Source organism: Lonchura striata, chromosome 3 (genome assembly GCF_046129695.1).
Source record: "Lonchura striata isolate bLonStr1 chromosome 3, bLonStr1.mat, whole genome shotgun sequence".
In the NCBI taxonomy this organism is placed as follows: domain Eukaryota; kingdom Metazoa; phylum Chordata; class Aves; order Passeriformes; family Estrildidae; genus Lonchura; species Lonchura striata.
The window spans coordinates 97,590,940-97,608,204 of record NC_134605.1 but is presented as its reverse complement, the minus strand read 5'-3'; the positions used below and the strand labels follow the sequence as shown (position 1 = coordinate 97,608,204).

Here is a 17,265-nt window from a genome sequence, read left to right as displayed (position 1 = left end):
CACCTAGAAACACTACCCTGCTCCTGGGAAGCCAGGAAAAGCTGCAAGGAACACTGAAAGGCTGGAGGCATCCTGCACTTTGAAGATTCTCAGTCTGTAGCTCCCTGATTGATATTGAAGGCTGGGAAAATTTCCTGAACAAAATGCATGGATATGGTGTGGGGAAAATGTAAGTGGTCTGGTAAGAGACACTGTGTTACCCCAATCCTCTAATTGCTCTGCTTCACCTGAGAAAATGTCAAGGTTCTGAAAAGGAAAAACAGATTCAGCTCAAAAACATACTCCAAACATATTACTAACAGGCTGTAATTGGCATGAATTCCAGGAGTCCCTGGAATTTTGTCAGAGAGATGGTGGCAGCCAGGACTGCACATTACATCTTTTCTTAAAAAGGTTAATGCTTGTGTTAGTATTGGCAGGATCCTAAAACAAACCTCTAGTCCACAAAAAATGAGAAACCAACTTTTCACTTTGCTCTATTCAGATATACTTGGTGTCTGGGCAAGGGTAGGAAGACACACAAACTTCGGAATGTGTATAAATAGAGAGGTAAAGACAGAAGTAAAACTTCTCTGTTGCATCTTGCCTCCCCTGCCAAACATCTTGACTGCTGAATAGATGGCTGGAGTTATTGTTTGGACAGTTGCATTGTTTCTGCTGAACATCTGTATTAGAGAACACAGACATGACAGCAGGAGTGGGTAGGAAGACAGAAAAAAAAAATAATTTGGCTGAGCTACAATATTTGTCCAATATAAAACATAGAGAAGATGCAGTGTTATTAGCCAAATCTTACTCTGTTAGTAACCAACTGATTTTAGTGTTCCCCCTTCTTCTCCCAGTAAAATCAGTGCTTTTTGAACTCGGCATTTTCAAAGAGACCCCTGGTTTGCACCCCTCATTTTACATCTGTATACTGGAACATCTCTATATCTTCTTTTGAAAGTTTAACCCTTGGTCTTTTTCCATCAGAAAAGGTTTACACACCCTCAGAGAACAGGAGCAATAATGTATGTTAATATCAGAGACTAGAACAGCCCCAGCAGTGTGAGCAGGCCCATCATAACATCGTTATTTTTAGCCCTATCTTTACAATTAGCTCTGAAGCAGACTTGACAAGCTCGAGGTGGAAATCTGGCTCCCAGGGATTTCTCCTGCGAGGCAGCCCACGCTGAGCTGCGCTGTCGGCGGCTGCTCCCTGCTGGCAGCCCCGCTCACTGCCCGACACCTTCCCGGGAACTCTGCTAAGGCAGCGGGAAGAGCTTATCCCTATTCCAACCCAGGAACCCCTCAGGAGACCTGTACCCCTCGCAGCAGTTACATGGCACTTCAACTAAATGGATTCACAAGGCATGAAAACAAAGAAGCCCTGAGCTCTGCTCATCTGCCGAGGAAATTTAAAAGCAGTTTTGTGCAAGCTCCTGCATTTGTCCTGTGGCTAACCCCTAAAGCGACAGTGGCGTTCTCAAAATACAGTAAGACCTCAGGGTGTTAAAGCAGCTCAAGTATTTCTGCCACCCACCAAAACATCATTTTGAGGGAGCAAAGAGGAAAATAAAATGTGTGCTCTTTTGTAATTGTTCTCAAGAATAACATACAGCAGTGAGATCTCAAGAATGGCTGAGACAACAACTTTAATTTAGACTGCTATGAGGAGGTCAAGGCCTACAGAACCTGTTAAATTATTGCATTTCCTACAAAATTATGCAATAGAATTTCTTCCTGTAGTCATATATGAGTACACAGACTAGAAGACTCATTTGACATTCTAAAATACTGCACCAAGTTAGGACACCTACAATTTACTCCCAAGCACTCTCTTCATTTGGCTTAGTGTTAATTGCATTTTTTGCTTTAAAACCCAAACAAAAAAAACCCAAACAAACAAAAACAACAACAACAACAAAAAAAACCAACAAGGAATATAGAAATAAATTCACAGATGGCACACACAACTTGACATTGTTCTCTATGTCACATACCACAAAAGAACAGGATTCCAGTCTTTTAAGTGTGTTTCCACTGCTTGCATGTGAGTTGGTTTGTACAATTTACAGCATCTAAACATTTTGTATGTGGCACGTATGTTAAGTTATGGTTATCACATAGAGAGACATCTGGAAATACAGAGTAACCTGGTTCTGATTTGCAGCACTGAGTCCTGCCCTGGTGTCTGAAAGCAGTCCTTGTGATAAGGCATTCTATGGCTGCTGTCCTCAGTTTTAGTCATGTAATAGTTATATGCCTGGACAAGGACAGTTTAGACTTCTGTCATCAAAGTATATGAGAAAAAAAAAAAAAAAAAACACACCTGAGAAGCAGCTTGAGAGGCTAAAAAAGTTAATTTGTCTAGACAACAACCTTAGTAAAAGCATGGGATGGGAAGGGAGATGTTGCAAAAACTCAGGAGATGTGTCTTTGCCTCAATTACCACCAGATGAGGCCAGACACACATATGTGAAGGCACCTCATACTAGAGTGATGTCAGATACTATTAGGCTGAATCTTGGTTCCCAGAGCACAGAACCTGGGTAGCAAAGACTTCCTGGTACAAAATAGCCTTACCTGTCATTCCCCAAATCAAATAAAGTTTCATTGGTTTCAATATATCCTGCATAAAATAACTCTTGATACAGATTCAGTGTTGACAGGTCAAGTACCCAGGGCACAAAATCTCTTATGAGGAACTTCCTAGCTGATCTTCAATTAAAAAAAAAAAAAAAAAAAAAAAAAAAAAAAAAAAAAAAGGTGCTTTGTGGATGCTGTGGATGCACTGTGCTCACAAGCTGGTAGTTACAATATCTAGCACAATCCCCCATGCATGTATGTGTACACAGTGCTAATTCCATTAGCATCACTGTAACAAGCAGAATGCCAGAACTAGCACAAGGGCTTTGTGCTGTGCAATTCTCTTGTCTCAATCTTTCAGTTCTTACAGGACAATTAATGACATTATTCTGAGCAGAACTCTTCTGTCCACTGCCCAGATATACCTCAGGAGTTATTCTGGGGCTGTGATTCCTCCTAACAGAACTTACTACTATGGATGTGATTCAGCTCCAGCAACTGAATGATCCTGGACACTGTTTACTAGAACATACATGTGCTGTAAGTTTGCCACTTGAGAATTCAACTCCTATTTTCTAATTTTAGACAGATGACTGTTACCCCTCTTAATTTCTGCGGTGCTCAATTCTCTAATGACAGCCTTCTTGTGCAGAAACCCAGTAACACAGCTGAAAGGCACAGGTTAGAAAATCCTTCTACAGCAAGGGAAGATGAACCTGGTAGAGAAATAGAGGTACTTCCCAAAAGCAAAAGGTCACTAAACTACACAGTTATTGCACAAGACTGAGAAATAATCCTACTCTTGAAGAGAAAACTGCAACATCAGACATCCATTAACTGGAAGCAACACAAGCAGAAAGATCATTATTAACAATACCTGCCCTAGAAGAGATCAAAACCCCTTATGGCTTTTAGACACTATTTTCTGCCCAATTAATTGAACAAAATATCTAACTTGCTCTTACCTTTGTGGAGAAAAATCATTATGTTCCATGAAAATGAAAGAAGAAATGAGTTAGTAGCAACTATTACATGGCCTTTTTAAAAATTGTCAGGTAGAAAGCACATATATACATATTCTTTATGCACACCATTTTCTTGAAGAAATTGTGCCTACGCTTTTTTTACGGGTATAGACAAATTGTATCCTAACAAGTGAGAAATAAACTGTGGGAACCAAAGGAAAATCTACATTCTCAATTACAGTTTAGGCGAAATGCAAAATGCTTGTTGATGAAGTCAAGAACATGAGAACTCATTACCACTGTTAGAGAGCTAAATATGCTCGGTTATTCAGGAGATTGGGCTTTACTTTTAAATTTCCACACCAACCTGAGAGGAGTACAAGCTTCTTGCAGCCACCTGCACCAGACCTAAACCCATGGTGGCAAGAACATGCACACACCTCAGTGATCCCTGGGGCAGCACGTTCACCTGCTGTGCATCAAATTAGTTCTAGAGATATCCAGATTCCCTCTTTTAGCTAAGCTGGGAAATGGGGAGTCAGAAACCACAACTATGTACAGAATTGTGGCAGGAGGTCTCCAGGCCACAGGCTGTGCTTTCTCCAAAGGTCTGAGAGGCAGAGAAGCACAGGGAAAAGTCACTATGAAGAATCACAGGAAACACATTCATTTAAAATATCTATTGAAATTACAAATTAAACTCTCCAATATGATTCAAAGTACAAAACACCACATTAAAAGGCATTCAACAGCTCCTTTATACATCACAGTGTTAGTGGCACAAAATGCACTTACATTTCAAATACATCAACAGAACTATTTTTACACTGGTCAAATACATTATTTATACATATGCATGACTCCTTCATGCTTATCCCTATACAAGTTTAAAATACAGCATAATAAAATGATCAAGAAAGGTTCAGTTATGTACCATGAACCTGTACCCAATGTTCCTGGAATTCTTGTAAGATACACACAAATCAAAGCAATAATGAAGACCACAGGGCTCTAAACACAAACAGCATGCCTTACTTAGTACAAGTGCGTTAGCAATTAAGGGCTGATGCAGGCTTTTTTGATGTCCTTAGTATCACTGTCATCAACAACTGTAATTTACTTGTTTTCTTCAGGCTTTTAGATTATGTACATGAAATGTACAAACTTTGGTTTTAGAAAAGCAAACCTGCACAAAGGTTTATGCATGCTGCACCTTACTGGAATGATAATGGCCTGCATGAAAAAAATGTATTCCTGTACAGTAAAAGGCCTAGAGATGAAATGCACAGAACTTCATTATCATCTTCCTGCCCATAACAATTAAAAAAAAAAAAAAACCACTTTGCATTTTTCTCATATATGGATATTTTATCCTGTCAGCTCCCTAAATGAGCTATCCTGCCAGCTCCATAAATGAGAGCTATTCACTAATTTTGACTGTTTTCTGCATGTCAGGAGCTCAGCTGTAAACCGAGAGTTGGTTCAGTCTGCTGTTATTTGGGATTTTGCCTAATTTATGCACCAGAGTATCTGAGGAAAGATCATGCTTCTTAGTATGTGTGGGAAAGTATTCTAAATTTTTGACATGCTAAAGTCAGTAGTAGGAGGTTTCAGGATGAATAGCAACATGAATAAAAATGAAATATTAACATAAAACTACAGTAATCTTTTATATATAATTGTTCATCACAAACTTTTGAAAAGTTTCAAAACCAATGAATTTGCCCTCACAGCCCCCCTGAGGTAAACACTGGTCCATTCATTTAAAAGATGGTTAAACTGTGATAAAAGGCAGTAAGTGACTGCCCAATGTCACAGGGGAAAACCCAACACTGCCACCATTGAAGATGAAGTGGGCTGTGCTCCCGATCTCTCTCAGGACTGGCTTCAGCCCAACTAATGGCAAGGCTAGGGAGATGCACAGCCTCTGGAGCTGTGACTCCACACAGACATGACACCCCAGAAGAACATGCAGATGATGTACTGGTACAAACTCCATTAAAAAACATTTATGAACAGACGAGTCACTCAAGGTCTGGACTTGATCCTTGTGGGTGCTTTCAAATCAGAATATTGATTCTGATGTGAATATAAACCCCCTAAATAATAGCATAACCATAAAAATGCAGCAGAAATCACACTGTGATACTTATTTTTCTGGTGCAAATCCAAAAAGCCATAGCTGTTGTAACAGATTTTCATTTGAAAAGACAAAGAAACAAACATTCCCTTTCTTATGGCAGGGGGTTTAAATGTCAGAGTTTAAAACTATGTCTTTACAATTGAGTTTTGGAGTATTAAATGTCACACTATCAACATAAGCTGTAACATAAAAGCATCCTGAACTTAATAAATCACCACCAAAAGTTGCTACTTTGGAACAAAATCATCATTAAAAATAATAACAGTAATAATAATAACATTAACAACAATAAAAACAAACAAAAAAATCCCCGAGAATACAGATGGAATGATATTTAGCAAACCTGAAAAGACTGGGTAGGTATTTGGTAAATATAGCCTAGTCCAACAGCTGGGATGTGAAACTAAAGTTGTGTCATAAAAATCACCAGTAGCAATTCAAGTATGTTGAGATCAGAGACATACTGACACAGTTTTCTGATTGTATATAATGTTACCTATGAGTAGCGATTATAAATTATCATTTTAAAATTTCTATATATGCAAACAACTTATTTCTCTTTCTTTTTTCTTTTAAATGTGGAAATGAATTAATTCTGACACTGATTATTAACTAGCCACACAGCACTTTGGAAAAGTAAAATTTTGCTGTATTTTGACATAAATTCTCTAAGAAAGGCACAGAGAAAATAAACCTCCTCATACCAGGACACCTAATACTGTTCACAGGCCAGTGAATGTCTCCTGTTTACTATGATCTCAGTAGGAGAGTTGGTCATCAGTCACAACCAAAATACAGCAACACCCCTTAGAGTCCCAGCTGGAAAATTAAGAACCCATGAAGTCTTTACATCATATTGTCCAAGGTTTTTTCCTCCAGTTAAACAGGAGTACAGGGCCAGGAAGGAAAGGACATAGTTCAAGCTAACCTTCAGGAAGCTGTCCTTTGCAGAAAGGTTTCCACTAATTTTGGACAGTGAAGTTATGATTCAGGACAGCTCAGGTGCGTGGCTTGGGATCCTTCTGGGAAATGGACTGAGCTGATGCCAGAGGGAGAGAAGCACCTCCCTGCCCACTGAACCCAGCAGTGCTTCACAGACCCTGGAGCTGGCAAACAGGGATCAAATGCACTACCAGATTTCCCTACAAGGATTTTTGAAGCAATTTTTAATAACAAAGATAGCCAAGATACTAAAGGTACTCAGATAACAAAAGATCTGAACTGTGCATTGCCATAAACAATCTGAAGATATCATGAATTCAGATTTGCTGGAAACAAGCTATCCTTTTTATTCACATTACAGAGGCTGAACTCACTAAAATAAAACCAAGTAAGCAAATTGCAGACAGTCTCCAGCTCCTAGAGTTAAAATCTATGGTTAGATACAGTTTGAATTTGGACAGCACTCAACTTGGAAGATAAGGGAGGAGAATAGTTTTATAAAAATAAATTAGCATTTTCAAAACTGTGCCCTACAATATTTTTATTAAACAGATAGACAGTGTAAACCAAAAGCCAATAAAGAGTAATTTTTTTATGGTTGAGCTACGAAATCATATTCCCAGCCTGTGAGAGCAGCCAGAAGCAGATGCCTTTAAGGATCTTAGGACATTTTCAGTGTAAAGTTATCCTGGCTTCAAGATATTCATTCCTGTCAGGACATTGCTAATGGCAGAAATAAATTATGAACAAAAAAATGTGGTAAAACTTCAGTCCACAGGCCATTCAAAAGAATGTTTTCCTTCGTATTACAGACATACACATTGTTGCAGGTGCTTCACATTTCATGGCAAGAAATTATAAGTCAAATTCTTGTTGGCTTTAAAATAGAGCAAAATGGTTTTCAAGAAAATATTTCTACAGAGAAACCTCAATGGTGTAGTATGTTGAACAGCACACTTTACTACCCTGAAAACAGAGCACTGAATTCTGCAAAACTATCAAGTGATTAGCTTTCAAATAAAAACTTATTTTGTCACAGTATTGTTATTAGCACAATACACCACATATCATACAATACTATCTCTGAAAATGGGCTAAGTAGTTTAAATGCAAACTATTCCACAAATATCCCAGGCATTTTCATATTAACTACAGGGATAACAATGATGTATTTTTGTATTTAAAAGGAAAGACTCATTGATAACCCAAAAGTCTGCTAAACAGTAAAGTTAGTCCTGTATTTTTTATTAATTGTCCTAAAGACAGAAGCAAGCTATTCTCAATTTCCAAAATAATTCAATAGCACAGCTATTTACACATTTGGTTTAAATAGGGTTTTATATATATATATATCTATGTATCTATAAAAAGATTAAGATACCTGGATTAGAAGTTACATAGCCCTATAAGTGTAGCAGAACCCTAAAGAGTAACAAAAAATAACAATTCAGAAAAACATTAGTGGTCCAGGGGTAAGCATTATCAGTGTATTTTTAAAAGAAACTTGATGAAATAGCAGGTTTATGTCACCACTCAACCTTACAGCTTCATCAATTAATTTTTAAAATGTAGCTTTTATTCAAACAAATTTCTTATAAAATTCATGGAAGGCAGCAGGACCAATTTTTTCCCTCTGATCCTCCCCAAATTTCAAGAAAGGCATAGGATGGCCTGTATGCACCTTACTACTTTTGTTATACTTGGAAAAAGCACTAAAAAGGACATTGAGATGGCTTTAACAAAATCAGATGTGCAATAAAGTCACATGAAGTTGACTATCAGATTTAAATGATAGTCAACTCAAAGATATGCAGGAGTAAGACACCAAATTTGGAAGCAAACAGATATGCAAAAGTTTGTAGGCTTTTTCAGCTTGGTTTGCTGATGCCGTTCAGTACAGTCCCCAGTACACCAGCAGGGCAGCACCAACCTTTTGCATTATTTTTATAATAAAAGCAGTATCATCTCTTAATTTCAGACAGCTACCCAGGTCTGTGCTCTCCCTTTAGCACCAAACTTGCCTTATATTACCCTCCTTGTCTGTTATCAAGTGATCTGTACAACAGTAGTAACAACAGTTCCTGGAATCAAGACTGTGTCAATGAAAAGCAGAATGGGCAAGTAAGGCTACAGCAATGTAAGTGCAGGAGGGAAACATAACAGCAACAGTAAAATCAAAACATGTTGTCCAATCTTGACATGAGTCCACTCTTCTCTCAGTCTAGGTTGGTAGAGGGTCATCATCTCCTTTATTACATTTGCACTTGCAGCACAGAACAAATGGTGTAGCAAGTAGAAGGAAAGGGGAAGCCACCAAAAGTAGAAGACCAAATCCTGCAAAAATGCCTACCACCTGTAAGAGAAAGGGATAGCATTGTGTCAGGGATAGCATTGCCTAGATTCTGTGTCTGCTACATCATTGCATCATCTGTATTCATCAAAAAAACCTCAGCAAATGCCACTGACCTTATCAAAGCCAGAACTACCACGTGTATGACTGACTCCCCACAGTCAGCTGTTGTGACCAGAAAATGCCAGTGAAAGTAGTATGAATGTTCATGTCTTATGGTTCCTGTCAGAACTGTGCCAAAGAATTCTGTTTTATTACACAAGGTGATGCAGATGGCTATTTGCCTTTTTGAATCTTCTTATATCTCAAACAACTAAGGAAGCAAATCACTACTTCTTTTGTTGATCAAACCTAAATACTAAATATTGAAATCAAGGCTACAAAAAAGACTTCCACTTTCAGGTGCTCCCTTTTTTTCTGGAGAAAGCTTCAAGAAGAATCAGTCAAGGCATTGGTGGTGTTCAGAGAATCTGGGAAGAACCCCACAATGTCCCACCAGCATGCACTCAAGCTTGGGAATTTCAATCACAGATTACTAACACCATGGACTATAGCAGGACTTTGCAAATGCAATGACTTTTTGCAGTCAGACCTGAGCTCATGCTGCTGCTTCAGGGCACACGATCTAACTCCTAAGTGCATCTTTTTCATTGACATTTATTGATCACCTCCTTCCCAGCATGAGCAGGGGACTATAGACTTACCTAACTGCTCAGTGCAACAAAGCAGTAATTTCTACAGAGCTTAAATTTGGAAAATCATTTTTAAAAACATTCAAGTTGAGCTTCATCCCCTGAGAAAGTTTCCCATTTGCCATAGGCAACTGTAAGAGTGATGCTGCAATGATATGCCCACAAATTATTTAAGAGAATAATCTAGATTTATTCACATGAGAGTGTCTGTGAATAATTTTGAATAATGATGGCAAGAGTGGAATGCTAATGCAGAAGGCAAAATGAAATTAGAGCGCAGCACTCATTAAGGAATCTTCTAGTCAGGGCTAGATACGCCACTTCAATTAGCTGGCACATATTGAATTAGCCACGGTAGAGATGGGATGGTGCAGTAGCACTTTGCTGGCCACGACGGGCGGCCGCGGGAGGTGGCGCTGCGCGACAGCGCCGCGGGCGCGCCGGGACCGGCTGCCGCGGGGCGCCGCTGCCGCGGGGCGCCGGGACCGGCTGCCGCGGGGCGCCGCTGCCGCGGACGGGCCGGGACCGGCTGCCGCGGGGCGCCGCTGCCGCGGGGCGCCGGGACCGGCTGCCGCGGGGCGCCGCTGCCGCGGGGTGCCGGGACCGGCTGCCGCGGGGCGCCGCTGCCGCGGGGCGCCGCTGCCGCGGGGCGCCGGGACCGGCTGCCGCGGGGCGCCGCTGCCGCGGGGCGCCGCTGCCGCGGACGGGCCGGGACCGGCTGCCGCGGGGCGCCGCTGCCGCGGGGCGCCGGGACCGGCTGCCGCGGGGCGCCGCTGCCGCGCCCTCGCCGCTTCACTCCCTCCCTGCTGCAGCGCCTCCGTCAGCTTCACAGGTGGGCACGGTTCGCATCTCATTCTGTTTTTTTTGGTGGTGGTGCTGACAAGCTGATGGAACTTCTACTAATCTCTGCATTTATTTCCCAGAAAGGAAAGTTAAATTCTCATATTTAAAAAAACATGAGCTGCAACTACTGCCATGCTGCTCTTTGCAACCCAGGCTGACTGCACTGGTCAGACAGAGCCAAGCTAGAAGCTGGATATTCAATGGACTAGACTGACTACTGGTAATTAATATAAAAAAATCTATTTATACTTTCCTTTCAACTTCAATATGCCATCAAAGAAATCATTGAGTTTTAATTTTTTTGTTTTGCTGGTTTTGTTTTTTGATGTGGTTTTGTGTGTGTGTGTGTGTGGTGGGGGGTGTTGTTTATTTTTAAGTAAAACTGCCCGCTGAGTATTTACTTACTTGTTCCTTGGTTCTTTTTCTTCTGAAGAAATTGCTGCCCTACTAGGCATCAAGCCATTTTCTCTGGCCAAAACAAATATTTTTTTAAATCCACAAACAACAAACCAAAGACTTACCTCAATTTGCTTTGGATAAATCTAAGAACCTTAACAACCTACTCAAAGTTAATATAAGGAAACAATTGCAGTGTTGATTTGGTTTCAGTGGGTTTAGCTGAATTACATCCTGACTAGTAGTGAATATCACCTTCTTTCTCAACAATGACCAGATCATCAAGCATTCCATACATCAAACATATTTGCACAAACTGCAGTGACTTAGAAAATATTCCAAATATCAGATTAATCACCACATACTACAGGTTTATCAAGTAAACTTAATGTACCCACACTCCTCCTGAGATACCATTGGCTAATCCAAGCAAAAGCCAGTCCACAGCTCAGATACCCAGTGGTAAGGGTGAAAGGAGAGGTGCGAGATCCTTCTCCTTTTATTTCAGTTTAGCTATTTATCCAGACTTGATGATTATTCTATAGACTTGGGGTTTATGCTCACATGGAAAGAAGTCTGTACCTCAAGAAAAGTACCTCTCTCAAGCTAAGGTAGCTTTTTCCAGGCACACAGTAAATTTAGGAAGAGATGACTCAGATACACAGATGTCCCCCTATCTCTGAAGTGACTGTAAAGGCAGTAGATTGGACCAAGTCACACATTAGCATTTACACTGCATGCATCAAAGTGCTGCAGAGAACTCTTTTATTGCCAGCACTCTTGCTGAGTCTAGCAACACTGAATTTAGACTAAAAGAGATATTCCTACACTCTCTGCAATTGTCAGTTTGAATCTGTGTTTGAAATTGCTGATAAACCATCAGGGTTACTTTCTATCCAACCAACAGGAAGGAGTCAGAGACCACAGCAAGATAATGTCTGTATTCATGTTAATTCCTTTCCAGTTTTGGATCCAGAGCTAAAAATGCCTTGCAAAAAGAGCTTCCTTGTAAGTAATACTGATGGTGGCAACCTAGTTCATCCTCCAAATTCAGTGAGAACAATCTAGACTGGCACTGAACTGGCTCTGCAAGCATACATCTTCTGGTTATCTCAGGCATTTTGCCAAGGAGGGACTCCTCTAGGAGAACTAATTGTTCCACTCCAAGTTACTGCCCTCTTTTTATCTGCTACAAAAATGAGTTACAAAAATTTGGCACAGAATTTATCCTAAGGATTTAAAATGAGGCACTATGACAGTAGTAGACCTGTAGAGAGAGCTTTCAAAGATCTGAGCTTTACCTGCGTCCTGTGCCAGATAACAGATGCCCTGGAGTGCCCCAGCTTGTTTCGACAAGGTCCTTTGTCATAATGTATAAGGAGAAAATCATCCTACAAATATTAAATGAGAAGGTAGGCAATAAACAGAAATTCTTCAAGTTACAAAACACTATATTCTGACAACTTAAACCCAGGAATCACATAGGAAGTAAAACCAAGTGGACATGGCCATGTCCAACCTTTCCAAAGTGCTTTGTTTCCACTTAGGTATCCTCAAAAACAGGTTTGTTTGGCGTGTTATAGATATATAACAAATTCTTCTCCCAAAGGGTCTAAAGCTGCATATTTAAACCCTAGCATGAAGTTTAGCAAGAAAATACAAGAAGATAAGCTGACCACTGCATGTATTTTACACACATATAGCAAGAGCAAAGGAAAATCAGTACTTGTGCTGCAGACTTCCCAAAGTTGGTTTATCTAGCTGAAGAACAGAATGACAAAACAGATTTTTGAGATATTAGACTCCTATCAATTCTGTCAGCCTCTCAAAAACCAGACAAGATAATAAGTCTAGTTCTAAGGAAACACTCCTTTTTTATCTGTGAGAGCATGTGAGAAGCCTGTAACTTCAGGATTGTTAGTAAAGTATTCAAATGGGACAACCACAAGATTTGAATAGCTGGAGTAGCTCTCAGGAACCTAATTTCCTTTGCTATTGTTAACAATAATAAAGCAAAACTGATGACATGGAAACAGATGTTGTGTATTGCAAATACTCTGATCTGTGAGCATGATAACAGGCTGATTTAAAAAAATTATAAACATATGACAGCAGCAGCTTATAGACCAATAAATTCCTGCTGTTGGGAGAACACTGTATTCTTTCTCCTATGTCAGATATATTTCTTGTCCCATGGAATACAATGAATGGTAAACAAATTAGACTGCTAGTGACATACCATACCACATCTAGTTTGTTAAACATCCTCAGACTAAGAGTATTGCTAGTCTCATACTGTAATGCCTTAAAGAAAGACATCAAAAAGTCAGCACTGGAAAAAAAAAGCAACACCCTTCCCTATGTTAGGCGCCATGTAAAGATTGTAGACAGATTAGCGTCATAAAATTTTACTTTTTAATAATTATTTACTGACTCAGAACAAATGCTAAATTCACACAGGTCAGATAAGTAAAACAGAGGATACAAATCCTATCAAATTCTCAGCACCAGCTCTGATGAGTTGTGGCCAGAAGCTAGTGAGCTATTTAATTGATTAAAGAGACAGCTGGATGGCAAAGCAATGAACTAAGCTTCTGAGAGCCAAGAGTGTATGGCATGTACTCACATCAAGAGATTCCAGACAGTACCAGCAAAAGGCATGTTTGCAATTCTTACACATCATTTGGGCACAGCCTTCATCTCGTTCAATGTAAACTTTACACTTTGGACAGCGTTTGATTGGAGCATCATCATCTTCCATTTTGAAAACTGAACTGTGGGAGAGAGTGAGAAATTAGCAAAATGCATGATCATGTCAGTTCAGAGAAGAATGTCTAAGAATTGTGCTAAGAAGGTAAGCCTGCTTTTTTTGCTTAAAAAAAGATAAATTACTAGAGATTCAGGAATTCAAATTATTTTATTATTCAGATATTATGCCTGTAGAATGCTTTTCAAACATATCTCTAGGAAAAGATGTTTAATGACTATAGTGGCTACATAAAAGTTAGGATATTTTATTTACCATGCAAAAAACATCTGGTTTTGTTATCTAGCAATAATAATAGATATTAAACAGTTTTCCCCTGTAATGTACCAGAGGAGAAGGAGGTAGCTCACACCTTAATATTTTATACATCTAGATTATTTTCCTTTTCTCTCTTTTCTTTCTCAGATAAAGAAACAATCCCTTGATTGCACAAAAGCCCTAGATCACATTCCTTTGGACTAGGGCATCAGGGATATTACTTCTCTGTGCTCACCTGGAGGATCCTGCCTAGGAGTTTCCCTCCAAATCAAGAACAAGAAGATTTTGGTGCATATTGCTCTTTCAGTTAAACTTTGTCTCTGTTGACAGACTCCTAACAAGTCACAGCTCATGAGTTAGGGTCACCACTGATTGTTCTTGCACAAGGTTGTGCAAACCTGCAGGTGTTCCTTCATATCATGGGCACAACACAGAGGAATGCTGAAACAGTGGGATAACTTTTATTTCCCTTGTGTAGCTTTCTATGCAGGTTTTATGCTCACTAAGAACTAAAATGTACCTTAAATGACAATTCCTGCAGCTACTGCCAGTGTGACATACTGATGGAATGAAGAATGACTGATGGACAATTTGGTGAAAGCAGGACTGATCATTGATCAATCAATCAATTGATTTGCCCAATAGCAGGACAAAAGGGCACACGCTAATTATTAACACTAGAGGTGACTGTACTAGAAAAAATGCTTTGTATACATAAAATGTACATGAAACTCCTAATTCTGCTAACAGACACATTATGCTCCACAATAATGAAAATAAAAATTACTTTTACTTGATGGAGTAAAAAAATTAAGCATGGAATAAAATCTAAAAGAAACCAAAACACTAAGCAAAAATAAATAAAGTTTGTTACCTTGCCATGAAATTTAGCAAAGTGCAGTTCTTGTCATGCATACACAAAAGCATGTGCCAAAATTAGTATATTTGATCAGGAACTCATCATGACAGCATCCTAGCTAGTCATCTGTTACAGCAAAGCTTGAAAGAAGACAAGGTATGAGTAACTAAGTTCAAGGCTGGGCAGGGCTTTAATGATACCTAGGAGTGCAACACCATTTTTGAAAAAGCCCAGGCATGAAGTGGAACTCATACATAATGGCCTTTCTTATTCAGTGGCTGCAATTTGCCACCAGAGCCCACTTGAAACAGAACTTAAGATCATAGGGCAAATGTGCAGCAGAGGTGATGATTGGCAGGGTATCTTAAAAATCATTGTCTGGCATGATATTAAAAACTCTCACATTGTCCAGGAGAGCAGCAATAACAAGATCATCTCTCAAGGGAGGCTGATGAGCTGCCTGGATGTCACATTTTTCTCACTGGGGCAAAAGGCCAAAAGCTCAAACAGCTCCTTTGTGCTTTGCTGGGAATGCTGGCAAAGAGTGAGGCTGCCAAGAGCTGCTTAGTTTTAGAATACAGCTTTAAAAGAACAGGAACAACTAAATGAAGGAAACAGCTTTAGAACAAAACATCGGGAAAATGCCTCTTTGAGTTTTTAGCTTCTAAATACTTCATCTTTTGCAATATCTTACCTTGTTTCTCCTGGAAGAAAAGAGATTGGCATGCTCTCTTGACAGCCTTGACCTGGATGCCAATTAGATTTGCAAGCAGAGCAGAACTCAATGTCACACACTTTGCACTGGACCAGCTGAGGGTCCTGTGGGCTTGATTCCTGGAGCTGGCAAACTGCCTGGCACGTAGAGGATGGACACCAAGTTCGGCATGGATCCAAAAGCACTTCTGCAAAGGGACATAAAAGAACCAAATTCAAAGGCAGATACAAGATCAGCCTTCCATAACAATGCATTTCAGCTGAGGTTGACTGGCAGGGCATTTGAAGAACAAATTTTCAAAAGGAACTTTTTAATTTATGTGACACAGATTGACATACATCTGGCCTGCTTCGCAAATAGGCACCAAACCAAAGTGAGTTTCATGAGTCTCAATTAATTGCCCTCTTTCATTCACCAAAGTAAACTTGTTCTGAGAATGAGATGTATTTTTTTCAGTTGTACTTGAAGTTAAATACAGTGTATACTATGCAGTTAAACCCACCAAAAAGTGTTTTTACAATGCTTTGCCCTGTAGGAACCTATTTCAAGTTGACCTCTATCCTAATGTAACCACATGATTAACAACCACATAAGATACAGTTTTATCTGTTTCTTGGGTACTCTTTACCGATAACTCATTTCATGTTTCACAGCCCAGTTCAGGCAATAAAACCTGCTAATTGCAGTGGTCTCTAGCAAAACTTTAAGTTCTTTATGGCTACACCATTCCACATCTCCGTAGGCACAAGGTCATCTTATGTGTTTGTATCTTTACACACAGAACCGCTCATTAATTCTGTACCAAATGCTAACCCAGGAGATAATCGTGGCTCTGTGAAAGAGGTCAGTATTCCTCTCCAGCCCCTGTAACACTAGTAGTCAACTTAAATAGCAAAGCTCAAAATAGAAATCACTCTCTCCCTTAGTTATTTAGAAATATAATACATAGCAATTTTCTTTCCTTAGTTTATTCCCAGAGTGCTGCAGTTCTGGGAATCATGCAGGCAAGAACAGAAGCAATTACTTTTTAGGTTTTGGGGTTTTTCTTTCTGATAACTAAGCAATTAACACACAATGCTACTGCAAGAACATATGCAGGGATTCTGATTTATAGAATTGCTCTGAACAAACCCGCTCTCACAGCCTTCAATGGATAGTGTTACATGTGTTACCTCTTTCAAACTGTAGCTTCTTATACCTTTGCATGATTTCTGATGCAACCATGCACTCAATCTGTTGAAAAAAGGAAAAGAAGAAAAAATTCTAATTAGGAACAGCAATAATCTAGTAATTTTAAATAAACAGAGTGTTTTTGACCTTTGAAGGATTAATAAAAACATATGTTGTCAACAATGAAGCTGTAACATAAAAAGCAAGCCAGATTTAAACATCCTGTTTAAATCAATCGAAGGAAAAAAGCCTCTTTGCAGGAAGAGTGTACCTCATTTTCTTGCAGATGACCTCGCTTTGGGCAGGCAGCATCAGGGCAGCTGATTGCTGTTTCTAAACCTTCTTTGATCAGAAGTTCCACATACTGTTTTAGGCACTGTAAGAGAGCCAAACACTGAGTTAACTATTCTGCCAAGGTTAAATCACTCAGTATTTTAACAGCTTTAGTCTGAAAATCTGAAGAATTCAAACTTTGAAAAAACAGGCACTACTGTGTCCCTTTTACAGCCATAAGACACATTTGTAGCTTTTGTTACAGTTATACCTTTAAGCAGAAAACACAAAGTTCATTTCCCCATCAAATCATGGAATCATTAA

General features: G+C 39.5%; 1 protein-coding gene and 1 long non-coding RNA gene across 3 annotated transcripts in view; one reads left to right on the top strand and one right to left on the bottom strand.

Moving 5' to 3' along the window:
• Positions 1-4,198: 4,198 nt before the first annotated feature.
• The window catches only part of RNF144A (ring finger protein 144A), a 62,761-nt gene continuing 49,694 nt past the window's right edge, over positions 4,199-17,265 (bottom strand). For both annotated transcript variants that reach the window (XM_077782415.1, XM_031504447.2), the window contains 6 exons: positions 16,940-17,044; positions 16,671-16,731; positions 15,478-15,685; positions 13,526-13,673; positions 12,201-12,290; positions 4,199-8,971 (listed from right to left, as the gene is read on the bottom strand). In XM_077782415.1, coding sequence (XP_077638541.1) covers positions 8,840-8,971; positions 12,201-12,290; positions 13,526-13,673; positions 15,478-15,685; positions 16,671-16,731; positions 16,940-17,044 — 744 coding nt within the window. In that variant the 3' untranslated portion in view covers positions 4,199-8,839. The remainder of the gene's footprint in view (positions 8,972-12,200; positions 12,291-13,525; positions 13,674-15,477; positions 15,686-16,670; positions 16,732-16,939; positions 17,045-17,265) is intronic.
• LOC110467969 (uncharacterized) lies at positions 10,393-14,810 on the top strand. The gene is made up of 3 exons (XR_013339761.1): positions 10,393-10,492; positions 10,584-10,723; positions 14,072-14,810. It is a non-coding gene; the product is annotated as an uncharacterized LOC110467969 (long non-coding RNA).